This window comes from Rhodnius prolixus, unplaced genomic scaffold (genome assembly GCF_049639745.1).
Source record: "Rhodnius prolixus isolate KJV_2025 unplaced genomic scaffold, Rpr scaffold_6, whole genome shotgun sequence".
Taxonomy (NCBI): domain Eukaryota; kingdom Metazoa; phylum Arthropoda; class Insecta; order Hemiptera; family Reduviidae; genus Rhodnius; species Rhodnius prolixus.
The window spans coordinates 1,444,352-1,472,308 of record NW_027411634.1 but is presented as its reverse complement, the minus strand read 5'-3'; the positions used below and the strand labels follow the sequence as shown (position 1 = coordinate 1,472,308).

Sequence of the window (27,957 nt, the reverse complement as noted above, 5' to 3'; positions counted from 1 at the left end):
CGATAAAACATACTTTTCCTGTTGGGTGAGAATTCGTCCTTCATTGCTGGGAGTCACTTACACACAGTATGTACGAAGTTATGTAATGTGTTCAGTTCTTTAATGTAGAAGTATTTATATTCATTTTTTGTTAAAATTTATTTTTATAGTATTGTTTTTCTCTTTGGATTGTTGTTGTCTCACTTTCTTTTTTGCATTTTTTTTACATTATTCTGTTTTGTTTTCACAGTGTTGTAGTTTTTATTAGAAAGATTGGAATCAGCAAATATGGTACAGCTGTAACATTCCTCAGTGTATATTTTAAAATAATGATGTAACGTCTAATTTTAGACTGAAGATTTTTATTGGTCCTAGTTTTTAGCCATAGTTAGAAAAAAAACAAACTAAAAATAAGCAAGAAGGAGCTGTTGTATTGTACTTGTGCAGTTAGAACGCGCTAGTGAAGAAGAATTGAGAAATAGTTTTGAACTCTATTTCTGTTTTATCCCTGACAAACGCCCCAAACTCGGCATTAACAACGTGCAACACAAGGATTAACATAGAACAACATTTTTGGGGGGAATAGCGGCAAATAGTTTGCAAAACTAAAATTTAACATTCAAAAATCTTGAATGAACTATCATATCACTAATTAAATTTTCATAAATGTTAGAATTTATCCAGAAAAGTTAATTGATTTCAATGTTATACATTTTACTAATATAAAATGAAACAGAAGAAGGAAGCATAACGTCCAGTCCTTCAGAACCCTACTATAAATCAATAATACCACACAAAATACCTCAACGACGGGCCTAAAGTACATTATGTCCTAGTTCAAATGAAATCCTTTGCAGCAGCTAACTGCTTAGAAAAGCACTTCCGATGGAAAGGTCACTCTTCCATCCAAAACGTACTTTTTTTGATAGATATTCACAAATATTATGCAGAAGGAAGTTAGGACCCATAGACCTAATGAAATTTAAAGAAAATCAGTAAAACCATTTTCAGAAGGATATATAAGAAAAAAAGAACTATCAACTGGTTTTTTTAAACTTTGGTTTCTTTAAAATGTTTTTATGTTTAGAATTGAATATTAAGTAGGGGTAGAGAGAGAAACGGCTAACAGTTACCGGGACTCGCAGTGATCTGCACTCCCCGGTAAGCAAACAGTAGCCGACAGCTCAGTGCTCCCGCGCTAGCCTGATGCATACAAGCAAGCTCCAAAACAGCATGAGGAGGGCCTTCGTAAAGTTCAACGTCTTGGGCGTTTCAACTCACAGAGTGAGTGGTCCACGCTCTTGCAATGGCAACTCCTTCTCAGTCAAGCAAAACCTACAATGATCACCATTGTCAAAACCTAGCAGGTTCATGTGTCTAATGAGCCTGGAATGCCAAGACAGCATGTTCTACCAACACTCTTGCCCATTTTCCTAGCAAATCCACCGTTAACTTTGGCGAGAATACTCGAACGAACTTCTTCATCTATCGCTGCCTACACCAATTATTGTGGATCCACGATTTCAAAACTAATTTTGTAACAGTAGAGGGCACGCAGCAAAAGGGTTTCGGTCTCTTGAGATATTTTTCTTGGCCAGTTCCTCGCACACATATCCTGCATGCTAAGAATGGAATGAGCTGCTTACGTGAAGCCATTAATTACATTGAAATCACACTACAGAAACGCCAACTCTCCAAAAAAAGAAAAAGAGTTGATTCAATAAAGTAAGAAGTTATAGATTTACCTGTAAGCGATCAGTACACTAATTTTACAGACAATCACAAGAGCCATTTGATGGGGCAAGTCACAAAACTGTGAAAATCCATGCTGTAAAGCTCATCCTGTTTTGATTTTGTTGATTGACTTTGATCTCAAGCAAAATAGTATTTCAAGCCATAGCGGTACCTAAAGCAAATAATATCAAATTTGAATTTTTTTGTAAAATATGCTGATGACAGACACAGAAAATTGATAAAACCACTTTTTCGTGATAATGAAACTCCGGAACGTATATTTCCGGTGAAAATTTTGAAATCGATTGTACAATACTTCTAGTACCTTTACGAGAGGGATAAAAGAAAATAAAAAATCTCGTATGAAAAATGATCAGACTTCCTCTTACTCCAACGATTAGGTGATCAACTTTCTTCGAACTGTTTCCCCTAAAAGACAGATAGTACTTAAAATCTTGCCCAGTAAATCAAACAAAAATGAAAAAAAAAAGATTCTAAAAATGCTGAAACCACTTTTCGGCTAAAATGTTGGAAATGAGTGGAAAAAGCATTTAGGGCAATACATAGTAAAGTTTAGCTTATTTTTCTTGCATGGCCGAACGTCAAACAAACAAACTATAAAATCACGTTAACCAATTCTATCAATTTAAGCTAAGGTTTTATTCACTGATAATGCGATAAAATAATACATTGTTATGCAAAGACATGGTACGATTTAAACTCACAATCATCGCCACAAAAGACCTACCCAAAACCGTAATTTACACTTCAAGTTCCTTTGTTTTTAAATAAAGTTTTCAGATCTTAGCGCCATCAAGAATTTCATAAGAAATCATGAGCAGACAAAGGAATCCTGGAAAAATCCTACTTTAAATATTGACGCTTCCACCTGCCAACCATTTAAAAAATATGTAACTAATTCATTGCAGAAAATAAAAAATCTCGTATGAAAAATGATCAGACTTCCTCTTACTCCAACGATTAGGTGATCAACTTTCTTCGAACTGTTGAACGCCAAAAAAAATCATTAAAAACAACCACAAATTGTCAAACTTGCTATCGACTGAAATTACGCCGATGGTCAACCAGAAAACATAAACCCAAAGTATCAGTGGGGCCCGTAAATCTACTTTCGTCAATCTCTATCACCTACCTAACAAATCCTTCAGTCGAAACAATACTCAGGAACTTCAAAAACTTCTTTCAATTCGTGAAAAAAAATTAAAAATTTGTTTACTCCTTCTGAACACATCATGATCTCTACTGATGGCTACACCTCTGTTCACCAACGTATGAGTATTTCAATTCGCCCAAACGCTATCTTTTTCTTGAACAGTTTTCTCTTCTCCATTATAAATGCGGATATTTTTTTTTTCTTGTTCAGAAGTCTCAAAAACAGTCCTTTCGCTGAAAACTCAAATTCGAAAATTTCACACGATTTCAAAGTGTTGTCAGTATACTTTCTCTAAAGAGAGAATAACAACTTCCTCAGGGCCAAGGTTATTTATTTTTTTACACTTCAAACGGACCAATTATTAAAATGTGAGAGTTTTATTAAACAAAACTGTGAATGATAAAATCAATAATTACTTACTTATTAAGTGAATTGAATGAGACTTTGTATAACAAAAATTATCGCTATTCTTTCGAGAACGCTTTCTTCATTGTATTTTTTTTTTGTGAGTGTTTTAAAATTGGAACAGGTTATAACGTTATTATTCTTTCCGTAGGTAGGAGTGGAGTTCTGCTGGGAGAAGGGATAAACTTTGTTGGAGGTTACAGAGGCAGGCATGCACACTTCATTTTGATTCAAGTAGTACCAACTTGTCTTCTATGTACGAATGATCTTTCCTGGACAATTCTTATTTTTACAACTTGTTTTTAAAGATTAGTTTTATTTTTTAACTAAACAAAAACAAACTAATGCCATTTATTCGTGAAATTTCATCCTTTGTGATATTGACAATAAAGAATACAAAGAAGAAAAAAAAATTATCGTATCAACAATAAAGTGCGTTCAACATGAACTGTCCATCGTATGTGTTTGTTTGTTTATATGCTGCAGCATGGATAGTCGGTAGTTCAATGTTCCTATATCGCGGTATAACAAATGTTATTGAATTTAGACAATTAACAACTACAAATCCAACTGATTTTACACAAAATAATACTACAAATTTAACAGTTAACAATAGTGTCAATCGTACAATAATTGGTGGTAATATTATTACGGATAAATATAACTATAAAGGTTATCGTACTGGTATTGTTTTGATTGTTGTGGCTACAATTATGTTAACTATGGTTCCAATTTGTGGTGTTATAACATTGTTAGAGAAACGTTACAGGAAAAAAAGAAGATTTAGAATGGTGAGTAATATTTTTATTTTAATAATTTTACTTTCAAGTTACTTTGTGGAAAGAGAATGTGTTGCGATTTTCGAAAAGTAATTTTCATAAATTGGTCTGTATTTATTTTGAGCAATACTCTAAAACAGAAGATTGCAGATAAGCTCAAACTTAAGTTTATTTCAAATCAGTATTATTATGAGATCTGGTAAAAACTTTTTGGGTGAAATCAACAAAGTGCCGCTTAGCTGAGTCGATTTTTCAGGTTTTAAAGGTTAATGACTCTGATTTTTTTTAAAAAAGTTAGTGTGCTAATTACACGCATGTAGATCTGTAGCTTCTATTTTAAATATTTTCGCTGAAAAATGCTTCTTCAGAAAAAAGCCTGTTCTGGGTGTAAGAGGTGGCGTGAAGCTTGTCTCCGAAGTATCATTTAAGTGGAATATGTGACTATCTTCTATGATAGTTTAAGTTGAATTTAATATTTGAGGAGATTAAGCGGAAATACTATTTTACTGAATAAAGTTTGCAGTTTCTAGTGATTAGTTTGCACAAATTTTTTTTTTTTTTAGGTGAATTTAGGTAAGGAAAAGTCTTAATTTAGGTAAGTGTTCGTACTCCGAATTTTTGGATTCGAATCACTTCATATTAGGGTTTACACCAGATTTTTTAGTTTTGCTGCTCCCTATCTATGTAAAATTACACGACTGTTGTGCTTTCAGCCGACAGCCAACTTTATTTTTACAGTGATATTTCATTTTTTCGCAAATTTGGCTATTTTGATTTACTTTAATTTCATGTACTCACTTTTCAAAGGTTTTTTTTAAAGAAAAATTTCCTAAGTAAAGCGTCCCTTCAGTACATCACTTTCATAGGCCCCAAAAAGCACCGATAGAATTCTGAATTTACGTTCTAATTTTTTTAGAAATCACAAGTTTCAGTTATTACGGCATACTTACTGCTTGTACTGGTAATGAATCGCTTTTATAGAAAATAATTTTTTACTGAATACATAAATTTAAAAAACTACGGTTTTAGGGCATTTTTTCTTGAGAAAAGGACCGAAAAAAAGGCTCTATTTAGAAAATTTTAACCCTTAAAGCAATTTCTAGAATGCTCGTTTCATATTCTAAGGTTCCTAAAAACAGCGATGGATGAGCTGTATCTAGTTATATTCAATTATGAATAGTTAAGACTCGATCGCAGGAACTTTTGTCCCGACAGTTATAGAGAAATCTTAACCCGCTCACTAGACTGGCAAGAACAGACACTGTCGACTACTTTAAAAGACTCTTAGACTATAGATCTAAACTGTCACTGGATAACAAAAGACAATTTTATTCTTCTATTTTAAAAACCCATCTGGGCTTATGGAATTGAGTTGTGGGGTTCAATTAAACGCACTAATCTCCAAAAAGAATTCAGTCTCGACAATCTAAAAATACTTCGATCTTGTAGTTAACGCTCTTTTTTACGTCTCTTACCAAGACTGTAATTATAGATCTTAACATTCCTTTAATCAACCAAGTCTTGCCAATACATGGTACAGATGCTCCATTTCAACCTACAATCACACGCAAATCTTCTTGGCGTGAAAATCTTTCATCTAAAACTCTTTCATGGCCACTCCGAAAAAATAGCGGCCTCGTGATGAAGAGAGTGTCTCAGTTCAGTGTTTTGGGATGTAACCACTGGGGTTCCACTTCCTCCATTCTTTTGTATCTACTGTTCACTTGTTAATCATTGTTACTTACAGCGCCAGTGCGCTGATTGTAGCACAAATAAACGTGATAAAACAAAATCTGTTTATACTATTTCACATTATAGATTTATGAAGTTTGTTATGCTTTTTTCTTTTTTTACGAAAATAATACGTTTGAAGTGACCTTACGTCATTTTGAAATCAACTACTTTTTCTCCCAAATTGTAAGTTTCAAGTATCTAATTACGTAAAATGCGATTGGGTAATGAGTCGTGTGATTGTTTTAAACTTCTTTTCTTTAATTTAATTGATTCAAAACATGTATTAATTAAATTATTTTTAGAACTGATATACATTTTAAATATTCATTACTGTTTAATATTCTAGCAGAACTGTTTACATTCCAGCTCGATTCCCCCCACTAATTTTTTTTTTTATTTTTTCACATTTCCTTTCTGATATGGTGTACATTGTGTTATAAATATTTATTTCTCCATTGTTTATATCTGTAGTATGAAGTCAGAGCAAGCATAGTAATTTTAGCATTATTGTGTAAAAATGTTTTTAATTTTCTTTTTCTTTTTTTTTTTAAACAAATATTTGAATATTTTCTTCCTAATATTTTTGCCTCTTGTCCCTGTCATATTTTTTTTTTATCATTTAAGGCGCGTCAACATCTAAGGTTATTGGCGCCCGGAGCTTTTTTCAGTGCTCTCTCGTCACAGACAACACTGTCCATCACCGGACAGTGAGCTCCTAGGAAGAGAAAAATCTAAGGGTCAGCAGCTGGATTCGAACCCGGGACCTCCGCGTGGCTAACCGCATAGCTAATCCCTTCCCTCACTGTCATATTAATGTATTTTTGGAGAGTAAAAAACTTTAGAAGTTAGAAAGTTCTTTGTAACAATTGATTTCTTTTTTTTCTTTTAAAGAGCCTTATGGAAAGTTGTGATCAGTGCCATTTAGATCTGAGAATTTAAATTCATCCATTATTATGACGTCTAGTCTAAATATCAAATTTTGAACTTCCTGCAGTTTTCTGTTTCTTAATTAACTCCCACTATCGTACTCATAGACAAATATGTAAAAAAAAAACAAAAAAAAACAACACTTTCTCCTGCACTTTTAAACAAAGTAATTGTAAAAACTCAAATTAGGAAAAGAAACACGATCATAATACTTACTTCTAGAAATAAGAAAAATGTTTTTCACAGAAATTATTATTTAGTTAGAAATAATTTCTAAACTATTTTACTTTCTCTTACTACTGTAGGAAATTATTTTGATTGTGTCAAAAATTTCGTTTATATTAAGTTTTTAATAGAAAATTTTAGGCCGTATTATAGGTAGTTGGTACCCCTGAACTCCACCGAAACAAAATTATTTGTAGAAAATGATATGTGCGTGTGGAAAAACAAAAAAAATTATCACAAAAAGGGATGCTCCTGAATCTTGATATTTTGTTTTACTTTAAAGAAACGTAAACAGAAATTCAATGGTTAAAAATCCCTGAACAGGAAGTGACACTTTATAAGAGGGACGAGTTTTTTTTTTCTCCGAGAGGGATTTTTTTTAGATTTTTCTTGAAACTTGATTGCACACAGTTCTATAACTTTTCATGAAAATTCATGAGTCTTGGATCTTAAGAACTGTAATAAGACTCGATTCTTTTGAGTGGGTGCTTCAGGTTTATTTTTTATTGTGTACTACGTGTGTAATCAAGTTTAGGCCTAATTTAAGTGCACCATATAATTTGAATATTATCGTTGATTTTTATCTGTCGCAGCAGCATGTTTTATTGTATCCCTGGCCTGTTGCAAACTTACATCCATCTTCAGTGGTAGATTAAATAAAATCAACGATATTATCCATGAGCGCTGTTAGTGGATCGAGCTAACCATATTTTTAAAATAAAATATTCCATGAAACTCCAAAGATCCATTTGTGCTGGAGAAGGTGACGTCAGACTGTTTGATTTACGAACAGTTATTAGTTACTGTCTAATTATAATATCTGGTCACGCCCCATTTCTTATTAACATATTATATACATTTTTTTTTATTTCTTTTCTAAACTTATATGGGAGTTTATTAGGTATTAGCATTTTTTTATTTTTAAAACGTTATACGCTTTATAGTTCTACGCTACACGCATTGCAATTACAGTCAAGGATATTCAGTGGTGCTTCTAATTGCGCTGCAACTAATTTCAATTTATTACATTAAAAAAAAATGGTAAATTTACTGCAATTAGTGGTTCACGTATATAACTTAATATTTCAAATGGGCTTTGCATGGATACCTGACTGTAACTTATCACTGATAATTCCTTAACTGAAAATTGAAAATACCCTTTTTCTGTATTAATTTTTTTAAAGATCATTTTAAACAAAATATTTTTATTGTACCCGTCTTATTTTTAACTTATTTTTTCTAACATTTTTTCAGGATGATTTCTATCTTATTATTAGACAATTATTAATAATAATATTAACATCAAAAAGTGCCAAGGTCAAACCAAACTTTAAAAAAAAAAAAAAAAAAAAAAAAAAGCAACTCGAATTCGACTTAAAACAATTTAAAGTGTTACTCAAAGAATTTCAGTTCAAAGAGAAAAAAGAAAAAAAAACGCTGTTAATAGCTGACAATAATAAACTAGCGATAAACAAGAGCGATAATATTGCTATCGTATATACACTAAAAGTGGAGTACAAAATATTTTTTTTGTTTTATTTCCATTTTTAATGGCAATTTTTATTGTTTATTACTTTAAAAATAATCTGTTTTATTGTTTACGCACATGACTTTCTATTAGTATCATTTACGCAATTTATTTTCTTTGTAACTTACCATTTTTTTTTATTGAAAAAGTTAGTTTTATTTCAGTTTTATAGTTTTTCATTAGTATGTTGTCATTTACCTCTAAAACCGCTGTAAAAATCAATATTCTCTAAAAGGAACGTTTTAAACTAAAGTAATGGATTGTGACGTAAATTGTTTAAACAAAAAGTGACTCATCGTTATCCTAAGGATCTCTTAGAGAGTGCTTTGGGAAGTAAGATTCTTAAGGCCTACGGCCACAGCGACCCCTTTGGATCTATTGTGGCTCCCCTCACTCTAAAGCTCGCCCTCCAGACCCGTCCGTTTAATCAGACTCTTAATGCTGGAGAGCGGTTCCCTGGGTAAAGCTCACATTCATTGGTTTTTCCTCCCCCTAGAAGTAACATCCTTAGCTAGGACAAGCCCCGCTTTGGGAAGTAGGTGGCTCTTGTTAGGAATGGATCTCTCGATTTCAAGAACCTAGATCTGGAATGAGCAAAGAAGTACGGCTTTATTAAGAATGTATTATTATTATTTTTTTTTGTGGCTAAGTTCCAAGGATTGAGGGGTGGGGATTGGAGCAGCAAATTCTCTGTCCGGGAATTAAAAGGATACATGATCGAGTAGTAGTATCCAGATAGGTTGAGGATGCCCCTGAATAGGAGGAACAGGGGCTGCTGGTGGGGGTGTTTGGCCTAAGAATCCAGGTTCTCGGAGCCACGTGAGTAGAATTTCCCCTGGAAAAATCGAAAATTGAGAATCTGAGTCAATAAGAGTGAAAAATCTGGTGCAAACAACTCACACGATTTCCTCAGGGGACCTCGAAACGGATATTTTGAAAAAATAAATGAATGAAGCATAAAAATATTAAAAAAAAAAAAAATCATCCAGTTGGTATTTACTGCTAAAAATATAAAGGTGACAGGGTTGAAGCTCTGTGTACACCCTTCATTGAGCTTGTGACCCCTAAATCTCAAATTAAGGACCACAGAACTGGGGGTCACGCTCAATAAGCTTCTGCGGTACTCTGGAAATGGGACCTCTCCTTGAGAGATACATCTATTATTTCAAATTATTCATATACGATAGATCAAAGTTATGAACAAGTAGAAAAACTTGAGGTTTTCTAATTATTAATTTTCTGCAAAATTTAGAGGAGTACTGACAAAAATAGTAAAACGCAGTTTCTTCACGTTTGAGTGGTTACCAGTTAGTTATATTTGACTCAAGTTTTCTGGTTGATGTCCTTCAAGGACTCTCTCTATATGTTGCAATTTCCTTCCGCAATGATTTTTGTGTCACTTCCTTGGACCGGGGTAAACTTTTACTTTCTACTACAAGAATTAAATCCATTCTCTTTTCAAATAAATCCATTCATACATGAAAATGAGTACCATAACTAATAACTGTGGGGAGTTTCTCTGAAAAACTGCATCTATTTTACGCAATCAAAAAAAATCAGGCACGATTACATTACTTTCCTTATCTAGCAAGAGAAACTAAAAAATAAAAATGAAACCATTGTGGCGGACTTTAATTAACCTGTCAAATTTACTTATTACATGAAATTATTGTAATTTATGACCGACATGCACCACTTAATTATTTAGAATATAATAAATACTTAATATGACGCCTAATATATATATTTTGATTTCAGCTACCACAAGACGATCCACCACCAAAATATGAAGACGTAGTGGCTGAAGATATGGTACCAACCTATTCGTCATTAGCTATCAATCAACTTAAATAATAATAATATGTATGTATATAAAAAGAGGTATATTAAAATATTATGTTCAATGACTTCCGTCCAGACATACTTATATCAAAAGTAAAAGTACCTGTTTAAATTATAAGTATTAATTATTATAATAATTATTTAGAATAAATCAAGTTTGTAGTTTTCTTTTTATTTAGGGCATAAATATTTTCATTTATATTTTAAAAGGACGAGAGTCTTTACTCAAAACTAAGAACGCTTTTCCTGAAGGCTGAGAAATATTTACACGTCTATTACTATAATGTTAAAAATTATATCCTATATAGTCTTCCTACAGTGTGACGTTTGTTTAATCTATAAACGATTGTTTAATGCAAATTTTCGGAGGCTAATCGCAAAATAATAATTATACAAAGGGAAGTGGTTAGCCGTATTCTCAGACACGGAAAGCCCAGGTTCGAATCCAGTTGCTGGCCCTTCTAGGGAGCTCTTCTTACAGCTACACTATCCCAGTAATGGACAGTGTTGTCTGTAACGGAAGTACAGAAAGAAAACAAAAAAGTCAGGAGCCAATGACCTCTCAGATGTTAACGCGCCTTAAATAAAAACAAAATCCGTTCAATGAAGTGTTGCTACTTCTATCCAGTTGAGAAGTTGTTTCAAAACCGCAATTTTAACAATAAATTTAGTGATAAGACCATACTCTACTCTCTTAAAGACACCCTAGAAAGAAGCGTTCTCATTCCGGAAGTGTCCTTAAATGAATTTTCCTCGATAAAGGTTGCAAAAAAAAAAAAAAAAATTATAGATCTAAATGTGTATTTTATGTATTTAAAAAAAGAAATTGCGTCCCTAATTTTGTATTTATTTCTTATGTAAAAAAAGCTATAAAATTAAAAATATATATAAACAAAAAATATATTATTTTTTTAAATTATTTTCTTTGAAACCAAATGACCTTAATAGATTACCATCACTTCAGTCAGGAACCAAAATAATGCGAGGTAAGTAGTGACAAAAGATCTTGGAAAACTGACAGCGCTTAGCCTTTCATTTCTTACAATGGAAATAAGCCTTAAAAGGAGCCAAAAAGATATTAATAATTTTAGAATTACGGTCTTCATAAAAAGTTTATGTTCGTTGAAGGTCTTCCGATCGTCTTCAATGGCAGTGGGTACAAATATCTCTCCAGGGATATTTGTTCAAGTTTATTCATGAAGATTCTACGACTGTAGTTTTGTCTATGAAGAGATCCAAGATACCGAAACAAATCTACGAGGGGGAAGTGTGCATTGAGTTAACTTTGAAGAAAGGACAAAAAAAAAAAACTTTGCTGCAGCGGTAAGAAGGTTACACGCTACGATTTTTGAGAAATGGATGTCTTAATGCCACTTCTTTTTTTTAACCTAAATTCCTAATTTGTACCAGTGAGTCTCTCTCTCTCTGTTAGTGTGGAGACAAGCAGATGGGACAAAGCTGGATGTAAAAATGGCTGTGCCGTCGGCATAAGTGGAAAAGTAAGGTATTTGGGAGTATCCTTTGTCCTTAATGGACCCAGAATACTCGCTTCTTAGGAATGCCAACGAGTGCCATAAAGTTGGCTGTAATTTGGTGGTAGAATCCGCTATATGATTTAAGATATGATCCCAAATAGAAAAGAAATTGCTGGAAATTCCAGGTGCATTGCCGGCAGAAGCGTAGCCTGATTTTTCTCTATCTGACTAAAAAGGCTGCAGCTTAGGTGAATCTTCCAATTTTTGTAACAGCCAAAAAAACTTCTTAAAAAAAAATCCTCTGAATATTAAGAGTAATCTATATAATTTTCTATAAAAACACCAAGAACCATGAGATTTTAATGAGAAGGAACGATCTGGGAAATTTTAATTTAACAGAGAAAGTCAAATAACATTTTCCTAACAATACACACAACAGAAAACTTTGTTTGAAAATGAAAAGTAAATTTTCCAACTACTGTTTTCTTTTAAGAAGAATAACGAGGTAGATAGTTCAGTTATTTTTTAGTCAGGAAGACGGAGATTCCAATAAAGTATACGTTAAATTTTCCTCGTCAATTAAAGTGAAAATATCTGTCATACACAAATTTAATGATAATTCAAATGGACAGCGTATTGGATGCCCACATGGAGATCCCGGGTTTGAATCTAGAGACTAGCACTTAGATTTTATCTTCCTAGAAGCTTCTTACTTATAAAAATAATTTTTTCTGACTCAGAGGACCTCTCTTCATGCAGTACGAGAAAATTAAACGCAAAAAAAATACATTAATTATAATTTCAGCTATAATGTATTGTAAAAAATACAAAATACATATTTATAAAAAAGAAATTTTTTTTATAACATTTAAAATACTTTTCATTTATCTCACTTCTTTTTTTTTACAACACTTCGTCAACACTCGTTGATTACAAAAGAAAATTATACTAAACCTAAAAAGTAGTCTATTTAAATAGATTGGTATATATTTTACAAATTTTTTGCTTTGGCCACTGAAAATGTCTTTGAACTAAGTACGTTTTGTTTTTTTAAGTTTTTTTTGAATTAAAGTACGTTTTTAAGTGTTTTTTGTTGTTTAATTCATTCATTTTTTTTCAATTACTTTCATTAAAATACTTATGTATTTTAAGATATTGGAAAAAATAATGTAAAAGTAGTTTTGAATAGTTAGGTACTTTAGAATTTATAAGTATTTAAAAAAATAACAAAAAAAACTAAGCACCCAATAAGTACGTCGATTTTTACCATTATTAAAGTATGAAATTAACAGTTTCAATACTTATTTAACTTTCTTTTACTTATATTTTTTGATTTAAGGCGCGTCAACTTGTATAAGATCATTGACGCCCGGAGCTTTTTTTCAGTGCACTGCCGGCCTCAGAACAGTGTTATTCTCCCTTTATAGGACAACACTGTAAAATCACTGGACAGTGAACTGCAAAAAGCTTGTAAGGAAGAGAAAAATCTAAGAGGCCAGCAGCTGGATTTGAACCCACGATCTCCGCGATGGAATCCAGTATTCGCAAACCACTCAGCTAATCTCTTTCCCTTAATTATATAACTTAAACAACTATGTATTATTTACAATATTTTATTGTTTCTATTCTGTTTAATACTTTTTTTTTTTAATAATAATAAAATCTTTGAAATACTATAACATTTAAAAATAAAGGCAAGCTCTTAATATGTATGGACAATTACTTTTGAAAGACATTAAATTTTATGTATTTATTTTTACTAATTAAATGCGATTGCATTTACCTGTTTTCTGATTACCGTATCTGATTATAAGTTTTTTTTTTTTTTTTTTTATTTTTTTTAATTTGTTTATTTATTTTGCAACTATAATAGATATAACAAGCAAAAGGGATGAGAGTAAGGAAATGGCGCAAATACACGGGCACGCACATATATGCACTTATATACACGCGCGCGCATATGCATGTGCGCCAAGAGGCGTGAGTGGAGTGAACGACGACCATCCAGTGATGGAAGCCGTTAGTTCGCCTGATTGGCAAGCTTACACAGCAACCATCCTAGGAGGTCGGCGTTGTGTTGAGATGGTCGCGTGGCCACCGCCGCTTTAGTCTGCGATGAGGATTAGAAGGAAGTGTTGTGGTAGACATGTTGTGGATAAGAGGGTTGTAATGACTGTGTAGATTTGAGTGGAGTTTTGTGTAGCGAGATTGTGCTATTTCAGAAACGAGAGGAATATTGAGATCAGTGTGTATTGTATGATTGGAGACGTAGAAAGGAGCGTTAACTATTGTTCTCAGGATTTTTGATTGTAAGGTCTGAAGTCGGTTGATGTTCGATTTTTTGGCACTTCCGTAGAGTTGTATTCCGTACGTCCATATTGGGGCAAGTAGAGCGGTATATAAAGATCGTTTGTTCGTCAGGGTCAGTTTTGATCGTTTGTCGAGTAGCCTTTTCAACATTTTATATCGGAGATTGAGGTCAATTCGTTTGAGTCTCGTGTGTGGGTTCCACGTCAGTCGTTTGTCAAGATGTAGTCCGAGATATCGTACTTGGTTAGTCGTTGGTATAGAAGTATTGTGGAAGGAGAGAGGAGGGAGAGTTTTCTTGTTTAGAGTGAATACTATGTATTTAGATTTTGATTCATTCACTTTGATTCTCCACTTTTGCAGCCAAGGCTCGAGAAGATTTAGGTGAGTTTGGAGAGCACGGCATGCTATTACAGGATCTAGATGAGGAGAAAGGATTGCAGTGTCGTCGGCGAATGTGAAAGTAATTGTAGTCGGGTGAGTTGGTAAGTCGGCAGTATAGAGAATATAAAGTAAGGGGGCTAGAATGCTTCCTTGAGGAACTCCAGCAAGTATTGGAAGGATAAGAGAAGAAGAAGAACCTTGTTTAACTTGGAAGAAACGGTCGGAGAGATAAGACTTAAGAATGAGATAAAAGGTAGAAGACAGTAGGCGTTTGAGTTTATAAAGCAGCCCTGCGTGCCATACCCGGTCGAATGCCTGAGATATGTCAAGGAAGACACCCGGGCAATACTGCTTTAATTCAAGGGAAGTAGCGATTACATCAACTACTCGATGTGCTTGGAGAACAGTCGAGTGGCAACTCCGAAAACCGAACTGATGGTCAGGAATGATATTTAAAGGGGCTATTTCAGTTTGGAGGCGGAGTAGTAGAAGTTTTTCGAGGACTTTCCCCAGGATGGGTAGAAGGCTGATTGGTCGGTAAGAGTTGGGGAAATGAGAAGGTTTATTTGGTTTAGGGATCATTGTTACAGAAGAGAATTTGTAGAGAATAGGAAAGTAAGTGGTTCGAAGTACAGCATTATAGAGAGTAGTTAGAAATACTATTGCTTTCCTGGAGAGTTGTAAAAGGATGTTAGCAGTAATCAGATCATAGCCCGGACTTTTCTTTTTGGGAAGACAGTTGATTACGTCCATGATGTCTTTAGGAGTGAATGGCTTAGGAGGAGGTGAAAGTTGTAGAGGGATTTCCAGTTCTTTGAGAATATTTTCAGTATGTTGTAAGTCTTGTACGTCGGGATGAGGAGTGAAGACTGTAGAAAGATGTTCGGCAAAGTACTGGGCTCTCTCTTCGTCGGATTTAGCCCAAGAATTGTCCGGGCGTCTTAGTGGGTGAGAAGTTTTTCTGTATTTGAGAATTCTTTTGGTTGCTGTCCACAGAGAGTTGTCTTCAGTTGTAAGTGATTGTGTATAATCAGAGAATTGGTCGTTAAAGTAGTCCCTTAGTTTTGTTGTCAGTTCTCTAGTAAGTTGGTTAAACAGTCTTTTGTGAGAGGGATATCTGGTGCGATGCCAAAGAGCTCTAGCGCGACGTTTGCGCGTTATCAGTTCTCTCAAGTGAAGAGGTAGATTGAGAGGTAATGGTGCAGTTCTGTTATGTGAAGTCCGTTGAGTAGAATGCCAAATACTTTGCTGAATAGCGGTAGTCAAGTATGCCACGTTATCGTCTAGTTGTTGAGGAGTTTTTAAGGACACATTTAAGTTCAGTTTTTCGTCAAGAGTTTCTCGAAATAAGTCCCAGTCAATAGTTCCGTTTATTAGGGTTTGTCGGGGAAGAGCTTGTTTCGGGTGAATGTCAAGGGTTAGAATGACGGGGCTATGATCTGAAGACAAGTCGTTTAATGTTTGTATGTCAGTGTGTAAAGAGGTAATATTAGAACAGATAAAGAAGTCAAGAAGGTCAGGTCTTTTGCGAGGAGAAGTTGGCCAGTAAGTCGGTTGAGAAGGGGATAAGGAAATGTAACTATTTTGATTGAGGATAGTGCAAAGAGTTCGACCTCTCGGATTCGCCACCCGGCTGCCCCAACTCGGATGCTTAGCGTTGTAATCGCCACCACATATGAAACGAGACCCAAGAGAAGAGAGAAAGGATGAGAAATCGTTTTGATGGATATTGTGGTTAGGAGGACAGTAAACAGCTGCAAAAGTGTAGGAGAAGGGCTCTGTCAGTAAAGAGACTACTGTAGATTGTAGGAAGGGTGTAGCGTTGTAGGGTATTAAGAAATGTTGTAAAGAAGTTCGAATAAGTATTGCAGTTCCTCCGTGTCCAGTTCCGTCAGGGTGATTGGTCTTGTAAGTCGTGTATCCTGGGATGAAAAATCTTGATCTGTCAGTGAAGTGCGTCTCAGTTATAAGGGCGATGTCAATACGTTTGTCTCGTAGTAATATTTCTAGTTCATGTCTGCGGTTAGTCAGTCCATTAGAATTCCAGACGATGATGGTAAGAGAGTGTTGTGAAAGAGCCATTAAGGAGATTGGTTAGGAAGGAGTCTGGAAACGACAGTTGTAAGGAGAGATATCAGAGGTGTGATGAGGGATTTGAAGTCTGTTAAGAAGCTTGTGAGAAGTGTATTGATGTCTCCTGTGGATGAGGTCGTGGGCATTTGAGAAATAGGAGGCGGCTGAGGTCCCGCGGCCACCCTTGCATATGATAGATTTTGGTTAGTGATGGGAGTATGCAGAGGAGGAAAGTTTCTTGACTGTTGTGTTGTCGGCGGTGGTTGTGGAGTACTCTGTTGTGCTGAGCGATGTTCGTACACGGGAGGCTGTCTCCGAGCTCGCTGCAACTCTCTGTACACCATACACCCTTTATAGCTGGCTGTATGGTCGCCGCTGCAGAGAGCACACTTGGCTGGTGTGGTTGGCATCTTGCCGCAATCTTGAGTAAAGTGCTCACCGGCACATTTAACGCACCTTGGTTTGTGCTGGCAGTAGCTCTTCGTGTGCCCGTACTCCTGGCAGCGCTTGCACTGCACAACAATCCGTTGCTTGTGTGGCTCTTCGACCTTAATTCTCGAGTAACAAAGAGTTTCTATATTAAAAACATCTCTGTTATTTGGCCGTGGCTCGAGATCCACAAAGAAGAGAGGCAATGTCTGTTTGGTGACTGGGTGAATAACTGGTGCCACATTTCGAACAGTGTGGCCCAGCTCATTAAGTTCTTCCTTTATATATTCTACGGGCACGCTTTGGTGGAGGTGTCTTAAGACTACCCTGTAGGCTTTGTCCTCCTCCAGTTGGAATGTGTGGTAGTCTGCTTTATTTTGTTTGAGGTACCTGATGATACCCCTGTAGCTGTCGATTGTTTTTGCGTGTATGACTAGATCTGTGATTCTTGCTTTGCATATAAAGGTATCTCTTCCCACGAGTTGCGATAATGCAGAGCATAAAACAGTGTACTGACTGAGGTTTTTCACGTAGATAGGAGGTGGCTTGTGGACACGTATTGAGGCGGGCGCTGCAGTTTCCATGTCCTGTAGATCAGCCAAAGGAGCGAAGGGATTATTGGTTAGCACTCCTGGGGGAGCTGTTACAGTCGCTGAGACTTCAGGTTTCTGAGCGAGGGGTGTTGCTGGCTGAACAAAAACAGGAGGGTTTTGCGGTTGATCCGCAGTGCAGGTTGCAGTGCGCATGGGGCACTGAGGACTCTTCTTGGCAGAGGCGTTCCGTGAACTTTTGGTTTTTTTGATTTTTTTGGGGGAGACACCGGAAGGATAGTTCCTCTTGTAAGAAGTGGACGTAGTGGACTCGTTGTCCGTGGAGGTAGCTATTACTGTGCGGTCACTAGAATTGCTCATCGTGAAAGAGAAATAAATAAGAGAATAACAATATAAACAGAAAGAGAGTAATAAAAAGTTAATAAACAAAAAAGAAAAGCGAACTAAATGCGTATGTACACAACTTAACACTAATAATAATATTTACAATAATATTTACAATTTAACATATGATTATAATTATAAACAAAATAATTAAATTACTGTCCAGGTTAAATTTGTACAATTACTTTTTGAACTTTTTTAAAATAAGTTCTACTGCTATTATAGTTTATTAGATCCTAAAACCGAAATACTCACTAAAAATAATAAATGTCACATAAAACTAGCTAATAATATTGTTAATAAATTGTCACTAGGAAAAGAAGGAAAAAAAAAATCAAACTTCCGAACACAATGTACCGGAGAATGTTTTAGAATCAAGTACCACTTGAGGTAAGGTACTTACTTACCAAAAATCGGCACAAATAGTCCATAAATCACCAAAAACTTTTAATTTCAATAAGCACAATAAATAATCGCGTCTTGCTTACATTAGAGCAGTCTGATTATAAGTTTAAAAAAAAAAAATAAGAAAGTAGTAAATAGTTTTATGAGCAAAATGCAGTATACTTTATTTAAATATCTGTACCACCAAAGATTTTAGCAATTAAAAGAAAATTTTGGGTTCAAGATAAATATTTCCTTTGAAGCCGGCTCAAGCGAAGAGTTTTTTCACGATATCTCTACGACTTGTTCGCTTAATGTGATAAGAGTATTCACAAATACGCGGCTTATCTTGTAATGAAGAACTAAATTAAACCTTTCACAAAAAGAGAATATCCTAATATTTTTACAATGATTGTGTACTGGTGACGACAATTGTGAGAAAATTAAATTAACTTTTACGAAAAAAATCCCAGAAAGGAAGATCTGTGGCCTGTCTGGTTTCAAAGGGATACCAACTTCCCTAAGAAACACCTCAGCCTAATAAACTCAAACTTAACAACAGACACTCCAAAAAAAGACAGTAATCACTCTGGGATTATCTCACACGGATTGAAATAAGAATAACAAGGGCAAACTAATTTAAACATAAAATTTTCAGTGAAAACACCATAAGATTTCAAATTCAAACAAAATTACACATTTGAATCTTCTGCCGAATTATTTACTTGCGCTCCCAGGTAGGTAAATTATAGTCAATGATGCGGGGGACAAATTTTTTTTAAAAACAAACCCTACTTCTTTGCAAACAGTTTATTAGCAGTAATGATGGAGCTTAATGAATCTGTTTGAAACTATATAAGTATTTCCCATATTTGTATGTAATGAAGGTTTGTTTTATGGGGCTCTATGCTTGCTACTTATTTTTATGATTGGTTAATGCGTAACAAATTTTTCATAAGGATAGGAAAATTCTGATCGATGATTCTGCAATTCTTGAAACTCCTTGATTTCGTTTAAAATGGCTAATCTATTAAAAAGGCTAATCCTCCCTCTTTAAAGAGATCCCAACATGAATTTGATCCATAAATTTGGGATGACAGTGAACCACTATTACCCACAACCAAGCTGCTGTTGCTATCTTTATAGGAAAGGATGAACTAGCCATCCAAAGATATTGGTTAGATCTTGAATTGTATGAAATAATTTTAAGAGTATTTAGAAGTACAGTACAGCCTCTAAAATCTGAGGAATACTGAACGAGAATAATTTAGAAGTAAGTCCAAGGAAGTAAAATTATGCAAAATAAAAATTCTATTCCAAAAAAAGAGTACATCACATCAACTAATTTTCAACTTCATCTTAGGACCCTTATCCACAGAGAGTTTCGATTAAAGAGCCCTAATAATTTCCATGTTAATAAACGAAATTCTTAAATCGGCCCTCAAAGAAATCAACAATGGATGTAATAATTTCTTTTGATTCAAATTTGAACCTCTCGTACACCATTCCAATTAACTTTTGAAATGAGAAAAAATTAGACACAAATAGATATAAAATATCTTTAAACCGCACACAGAACTCGGACATGATTACAAATTTTTCTCGACACAAAAAAAAAAAAATAGAAAAATATAAAACATAACTTTAAACTAAAAACAAATACTGATTTGTTTAAATTGTAAGGGATTCTTACTTATTTTTTTTAAGTATAGACTAAGAAATCTGATTTTAAATCTTTTCTTTTTGGATTTTAGTCAGAAACCAATAAACTATTAAAATACAATGAGTAATAAGAAATTTCGGCAACTTACGTAATGCTTTTTGCTAAATTTGATTTTTTGAGGCTATTTAAGCTCTTTAAACATCCATTATCATTAAACACCACTATAAGCAGTTACTAAGTATTTTTTTCAAGTTCTTCATGATTTTTTCATAATGTAGTAGTTAAAAAAAATATGAAATCACCGCGGAGATATGATAAATTACCCATCAGCCACCACTCAGCGTTTAAATTTTAAGGTTACACTTAATTAACTCTGGTTACCAATTAAGTATTATACAAATTATATACAAACATGCAAATATATGAATGTTTTATATAAACTTTTTTTTTTAACATTTACAAAGTAATTAGTTTTACAATTAATAACTTTTTATTCTAAAAAATTAACTTTTATTTACATTAATTTTACTTCAAATTTTTATTTTAGAATGTTTTAAATTTTATGTATTCCTAGGAAGTTAATAGTTTAGGCATTGCACCAATGACGTAATCTGATTAGTTTCCTTTTTTAAATTCGTAATTTGCTGTGCCTTATCCAATTTTCTTTCAATATTTAAACGTTTAAAATCAGATTTCTAATTTAATAGTCTAGTTACAAATTAAAAGTTAAAGAAAAGTAAATTGTGTGTTACATTCTTATTTTTTAAAAAAAGATGTTCTAGTTTAAATTTAGAGTTACAAAAAAGTGAGCTCCATTTTTCTTGTCACCACTTTTTCACAGACTGTAAGATTTTGTAAAAGGTGAGTTACTTTTTAAGCACTTTTAATTTTAATTATTGCAGTTTACTGATCAATTATAATCAAAAGTTATAATACAAACTTTTAAGAATTTATTTTTTACTTCTACAAATCTATGGCTATTTAAATCGCATTAATCTGGGAAGCTCTGTTTTTAATCAAAAACTTTATAAACGTCTGATAAAATTCAAGAAAATTCTTTATATTGCTTTTAATAAAAAAATTTTTGGGTTAAGTTAATTTTACTTTTTCTTGTTTTTCGTTTTAAGAAAAAATTGGGTTACATAATTAGTTTTTGAATCTCCTTCGTTCAAACTTAAACAATATAAGTTAAAATAAATTAAAAAAAAAAAAATCGAACTACATACGAGATCACATACGTTTTATATACTTATTCCTACAAAATATAAATTTGATTTTGGCATTTTATTTTTAATTTATATGCCATTATAATTTAAATTATTTAGAGAAAACAATATATAAGAATCCAAAGGATGAGATTTAGAGAAAGTTATACGTACAAAGTTTTCTTCTTTTTTTTAAGAGAACATAAAATAATCATAATAAAAAGGGCTTATTAATTATATAATACAAAAATTATATAAATATATTACTTTTTTGTTTAAATATTTTGATTATTATTTGATGGTTTAGCTGCAGTAGCTGTAGGTGTAGTACCATTACCTACCACTGGAGTGGGTGTTTGCGTTGATCGTTTTTTTGAATTTAAATAAATTGTATTATGTTCAAAATAGTCTTGTATTTCGGATAACATTTTCCTATGAGTTTCCGGTAGGAATATGTAGACAAATATTACTGATAGAAATGACATGGCGCCGAAAAACCAATGAACACCGTATGATCCGCCAAGTGTATCAGACATTCTTCGATATGCCTGTAAATAAAAAAGATAAAGAGAAACGTTAGGAAACCATTTTAAAATTGGACTTTTTAATAGAAATATTTATTAGTTCAAAAAATGTGTAATCTGATTTATAATATAATTATATTAGATGACAGCGTTGAAGAACATCATTTAATATAACGAGATGAAATTATTTAAGTATACAAATAATTTTAGAAATAACTAAGTTTTATTTTATTTTTACTTTCACTTTCACACTCTGCATCTTCGTCCCACCAACTTGGGGCATCCGCTCTCCTCCATAAATTCTCACATAATTTACAACTTTATCCCAGCATCTTGCTACGAGGAGCGATGCCACTCAGATTATTGTAATAAATGCAAACTGCATCTTCGTCCCACCAACCAGTTAATGTAATATTTTTTTTTTACTCGCACCACTTTTTCTTAACTACAATTATTCTTTCACCATATTTTTATTTTAAACTTCGTCTTTAAAAATTCATCTTTTTTTCAAACTTAGGTTTTTTTTTATAATGAACAGGACAGGATAGGACATAAGGGCATCATTTTACTATAATGGTACTTTAGAGAGCAGCCTATCTAAGATATTTCAAATTAAAATTTTAGATATCCCGGAGTATAATAATCATCTAAAATTGAAACGGAATCTTTGGGGCAAATTTTGAAAAAAAAATCTCCTACAAAAAAATAGGAAAAAATCATTCAGTAAAGAGGTACTTAAAAGACAAAATATATGCGCACGGGATATAGCTCTACCAACCAGGAACAGCAGTTGACGATTGCGCACTACAAATTCGAGACGGTTAATGAGTTTGGCTATCTAGGGTCCCTAGTTAGTAGTGAAAATCAAGAGAGCCTGGAAGTTAAAAGAATAATTATGGCCGCAAATAGGTGCTATTTTGGCCTAGTAAAGTACATCTCAAAAGCAAGCTTATCTTCCGCAGCACGAAAATTCAAATGTATAAGTCGTTGATCCGGCCAGTGCTTTTGTACGGCTCCGAAGCATGGACCATGTCAAAAGTAGATGAGAGGTCCTTGGCGGTATTCGAGCGGAAGGTTCTAGGTAGAATTTATGGCCCTGGTACGTGATGGGACAGAACTGGAGAATCAGGAAAAACCGGGAGGTATTTGCTTTGTTCAAGGAACCGGATATCGTCAAAATTGTAAAACTCGGAAGACTGCGATGGGCAGGGCACGTGGCAAGGATAGGGTATGAAGAAATACCCCCCCAAAAAATTATGGATGGTAGCGTACAAGGTCCCAGGAGGGTAGGCAGACCAAGAACGCGATGGCAGGACTGTGTGGCAAGAGATGCTTTGGCAATGCTAGGATTCCGTAACTGGAGGGCGGCTGCGCAGGAAAGAGGACGCCTGGCGGGCACTCTTGAGGAGGCCAAGACTCTTCATGAGTTGTAGCGCCATTTAAGAAGAAGAAAGAGGTACTTAAGGCTGTAGAATTTTTATCTAAGATAAGATGCAGTCTATTCCCTTAGTAAGACCGGAAACGTAAAAAATCAAAATATTGTATAAAGGTTCATCCTTCTACGATGTTCCGTCTTTGAGCCCTTCGAGGACCTCAAAAGAATATTTCCGGTGGGAAATCATATACGAAACTTTTTCATGATCACAATACTTTTCTTTATCTAAGTAGTAAAAATAAATAAATAAATGAACTTTTCTCACCTGCAAAGCGGAAAACATGATTATATGTGCCAACGATACAATGGTACCTTGAGCAAGACCTCTAATCTCTAACGGAAACAATTCTGCAGACATTGTCCACGGTATTGTCATCAATCCAATCACACTTAACGACATATATAATAGTATGCAAAAAACTGGTACAAAACTTTTCTCCATTTGTCCTGGAATTTGTTTTTGTTTTTTTAAAGAAAAGTTATTGAAGTTTGATAAGAAATTATTGGGGTAAAATCACAAAAATAAAAAAAGATTCAATACGTCAGACAAATAATTTATAACTCACCAGTATGGATCATATACGTATAATATCCAGAAACAAACAATGTTATCGCCATACCTAAACCACTAAATATGCATAATGTACGCCGACCAAATCGCTTCAATAAGGCACTAGTGAGCAGTCCAAATAACATTCGAATCGTTCCGATCAAGATTGTAGAAATATAGGGATCAAGGCCACTCTTAATTTCCTGTAAGGATAATTTAAATAAGAAAATTATAAGGAATTAATTAAATTAGGAGATAATGATTGGAAAAAATTAATCGGGTTAGGCATAAATTATCAAAATTAATCATGCATATAACAAACATTATGGTTTCGACAATCATTTACACAAAAGAAGAAACTGAAGACGCCTGGTGGTAGAAATGAAAAATCGTTAAGGCGTATCCTGCGTTTCCACAGCTCGATTTACAATCATCATGATGATCCTGGGATATGGTGTTTTTACTATTGAATCCTAAGAAGATTAACCTTGCTAAAGCAGGAAACCTACAGTTTGGCGCTCGGAGCTTTTTTCAGTGCACTACCGGTCCTCCAGACAGTGTTACAGATAGCACTATGAGAAGAGTGAGCTATAAAAAGCTCCTTGAAAGAGAAAAAAATCTAAGGCCCACCAACTGGATTCGAACCCGGGAATTTAATCACCCAGATAATTCCTTCCCTAGTTACCCTTATTGATTCCAAATCAATTATTTTGGAACATAGAATAAGTTATGGAAAAACATTGTGCTTGAAGAAAGAACTAAACTGAATAGAAGATAATGAACAGGCAGATTAGTTGGCAAAACAGAGGACCTTCAAGGTTATTATACTTAGCTATCTAAATAAGCGAGTACATGATGCTTAAGTACCTTAAATTACGAGTACGTAATTTAAGAAAAGCTTAAATAATTGGAAAATTCAACCATTAAAATAGTACTTCTTGGTTGACTGATTTTGTGGTATTCTCTGTTATAGTTAAGCTCTAATATAAAACTTCAGTTTATCGCCATATTTCTTTTTTTCCTTACGGACGGACCATTTTGTAAAAAATTGTAATCTAATCAAACTCTATTGATCTAAGACCGATATTTCAAGTGAAATCTCAAAATCTCAAATGAGCACGATTACCAAAACCTTCCTTAAGATAGGGAAAAGAGGAGGTAAAAATGTGGATCAATTGGTTGGAATAGTATCATATATCCTGGGCTCTCAAGTTTTGCATTTTCATCACAGAAGTTTTCTATATTTCCCAAGACTCCTCAGCTTTCTTTTTCGCTTTTCTTTAGACATGCTGACTGACATCAAGCCGCTATTGCAGCTGGAAAAGTACCTAGATGCATGGAAATGATGGAGAGTCGGGAATTCAACTCGAAAAAGTTTGATTAGCAGTATTATTCTTCTGTAAAGGGTGTGCCTAGAAGACGATAACAGGGTTTCCAAATGTTGCCAGTTAGTCGGGAAGTTGTTACACAGAAACAGTGCAATAACCGCCATGAAATATAATATATGGGCAACATTTTACTGACTTCCTCTCAGCCTTTTAAAATAAACACAAAATAAATAAATAAATAAAATCTTTATCACTAACATCAAAAAATGTAACAGCATAGAATATCGTGATATAGATGCCAGCATACTGTTGAAAAAAGAACAGCACGACCAATATAAATAATGGTTTATAACCGGTTGGTTTCTTAAAACCTCTGAATAGTTTTACAATTACAGAAGACTCTTTTCCAGATGTTTTTTTTGAATTGTGTTCTTTTTGTGCATTCGCCAGCTGTTTCTCTGCAAGGCCTTCCTGGACAAATAAACAAACAAACAAATTATTAACAAATAGAATTTGTTTATTATTTGAAAAAAAGAAGATCTCGCGCCATATATTTTTTTTTTACACATAAATGCACTAAAATGGCACGTTAGAGATACGAGCTTAACCGTGGCCCTTTCCCAATTGTTTACAACATCAAGATTAGAGAAAATTTTGGAGAAAAAAAAAAGACGTAAAGTTTCAGTAAAATAATAATTCCGATGGACCTATTTTGACTAAATCTTTATTGTCGTAACCTGGGATGGCACCTGAACGAAATAACAAATTCTAAATTTCATCGTTTTTCTTTGTCACACAAACACACGTAAAAATTAAAAAAGCTAACCTCAGTTTCCGCTCTGGCTAGAAATTTGTACGCTTTTAAAGCTTTTTCATTTTTCCCTTTGGAAACCAGCCAAGCAGGACTTTCTGGAGCCCAGAGTAACATCAATACCAAAGGAATTAGGCAGTAGCCAATGCCAATCCAGGCTATCGTCCTCCAGTGAATCATATAGCCTTTTATGTAAATGAATAACATACCTACGCGAAAACACACACATGGGAAGAAAATAACTCATTAATAATTTAGTTTAATCAATTGAGGATTTAGAAGAGATTGATTGATTACTTATTGGCTCAATCAATACACAATTAAATGTATTTTTTTAACTAATGTTCAATTAAATGGAATAAAATTACGCAAGATGTTACAAAAAGAGTATTGGAAAAGAATTGGATATCTAGTTAAATGAAAACGAAATTGATTAAAATCTTTAAAATACAGTTTAATAATAAACAAATAATAGCAGGGAAGAGATTAGCTCAGTAGATAGCGTACTGGATTGCCAAGTGGTTTCGAATCCACACTGCTTTAGATTTTTCTCTTCTTAGGAGCTGCTAAACAGCTCCGATGATGGACAGTATTGTCTGTAAAGAGAGAACCGGAAGCCGGCAGTGCACTGAAATAAAGCTCCGGGCGCCAATGACCTTAGATGCTGACATGCCTTAAGTTAAATAATAATAATAATAATAATAAGGGGGAAGGGCACGCGGAGGTCCCGGGTTCGAATCCAGCAGCTGACCCTTAGATTTTCTCTTCCTAGGAGCTTCTTACAGCTCACTGTCCGGTGATGGACAGTGTTGTCTGTAACGAGAGAACATTGTCCGGAGGCCGGCAGTTCACTGGAAAAAGCTCCGGGCGCTAATAACCTCAGCTGTTGATGCGCCAAAAAAAAAAAAATAAAAAAAAATAAAAAAAATAAGGGGGAAGGGATTAGCTATGCGGTTAGCTTATTGGATTCCCACGCGGAAGTCCCGGGTTTGAATCCAGCTGCTGACTCTTAGATTTTCTCTTCCTAGAAGCTTCTTCACTGTCCGGTGATGGACAGTAACGAGAGAACACTGTTCGAAAGCCGGGCAATGCACTGAAATAAAGCTCCGGGCGCCAAATAACCTGAGATGTTGACGCGCCTTAAATCATTAAAATAATCATAATAATAGGAACTCACACGGACTATTCCTTACAAGGGCGTGTTAACTTCCTCACAAAATTTTTTATTCAAACATTTTTATAAAATTATTCTAGATCGAAAATAAGTCGATATATGGTTTGACCGTTCTATTGAATGTGCTTGAAGGCAAAAAAAAAATTTTTTTGAGGTCGAAAAATGATTAAAAATGGCTGTGACGAAGCACCTCCAGCCCCTGAACTCAGCTTAATGAAATTTTTAGGGGTCTTTCTACCCGAAAAACCTATTTATAGGGATTTTTTTATAAATTAACCCTTGAAAGTCACAATAAAAAATATGGAACATTAGGCTAAGCTTCAAGTTGGCTTTTTTTTATTTAGGCGATGTTTAACTTAAAAAACTTTCACGTTGTAAGTGAACCATGTTTTTGGCGGGTTGCACCAAAAATAGATTTATTTACATCCTCAATCATGCGCATTCATGAAAAACTTTGTATTTATAACCTTAACATCTGTTATAGCCTTTTTGAAAAATAATAATGCTTGTGGAGAATGCAGGCTCTACAGAAGTTTTACGAGTTATTAGAGCGGTTTGAATAGTAGGGATAAAAGAAAAACAGATTTGGCTCAGATGCTGCGCTCTTAGGACATACCAATAACATTAATAATAATAAAATTGTTCAAAAAAAAAAAAAATTAATTGAAGTTTTAAAAGAAGAAAAATTAAATTTGGAGGGAAAATGAAAAGATAGAAAATAGAAATTGAATTCAAAAATTTTTGATTCTTTGGCAGTTTTTTAGTTTCAAAAATTAAAAAAAATGTAGCACGTATTGATTTTTGAGATTATTCTTTTAATTACCATTTTTTGATTATAGAAAAAGAGACAAAATAATTTTAGAAAAATAAAAAATAAAAAATAAAAAGGCTACATCTTTTTCCATAACTTAATACCTCGTATCTTATTGCGAAACGCACACCGGAAGCGAAAT

General features: G+C 33.9%; 2 protein-coding genes across 9 annotated transcripts in view; one reads left to right on the top strand and one right to left on the bottom strand.

Annotated features, from left to right (window-relative positions):
• Positions 1-27,957, bottom strand: part of LOC141460731 (trehalose transporter 1-like protein) — an 82,013-nt gene that overhangs the window by 15,816 nt on the left and 38,240 nt on the right. For 5 of the 7 annotated variants that reach the window (XR_012462328.1, XR_012462327.1, XR_012462329.1 and 2 more), the window contains 6 exons: positions 25,846-26,039; positions 25,278-25,490; positions 23,708-23,894; positions 23,407-23,588; positions 20,126-21,730; positions 1,725-1,885 (listed from right to left, as the gene is read on the bottom strand). Coding sequence is in view for 1 of the 7 variants with exons in the window: in XM_074141002.1 (XP_073997103.1) it covers positions 21,458-21,730; positions 23,407-23,588; positions 23,708-23,894; positions 25,278-25,490; positions 25,846-26,039 (1,049 nt within the window). In the remaining 6 variants the exon portion in view is untranslated. Of the gene's footprint in view, positions 1-1,724; positions 1,886-18,930; positions 21,731-23,406; positions 23,589-23,707; positions 23,895-25,277; positions 25,491-25,845; positions 26,040-27,957 lie in introns of those variants that run through there. The other 2 variants (XR_012462330.1, XM_074141002.1) reach the window with 2 other exon arrangements.
• On the top strand, positions 52-13,618 carry LOC141460744 (uncharacterized). Of its 2 annotated transcripts, XM_074141032.1 has the most exons (3): positions 52-66; positions 3,444-4,083; positions 10,244-13,615. In XM_074141032.1, the coding sequence occupies exons 2-3, from the start codon at positions 3,736-3,738 to the stop codon at positions 10,337-10,339; spliced, it is 444 nt and encodes a 147-aa protein (XP_073997133.1). In that variant the 5' UTR covers positions 52-66; positions 3,444-3,735; the 3' UTR covers positions 10,340-13,615. The 2 variants fall into 2 exon arrangements, with proteins under 2 accessions (XP_073997133.1, XP_073997134.1); XM_074141033.1 differs by lacking the exon at positions 52-66 and having other exon boundaries at positions 3,304-4,083; positions 10,244-13,618.

Bases quoted from the DNA above. Each gene is read 5' to 3' on its own strand.
- LOC141460744 (XM_074141033.1), top strand. From the start codon at position 3,736: ATGAACTGTCCATCGTATGTGTTTGTTTGTTTATATGCTGCAGCATGG. The intron at 4,084-10,243 runs GTGAGTAATATT...TTTTGATTTCAG, and splicing joins AAAAAAGAAGATTTAGAATG to CTACCACAAGACGATCCACC.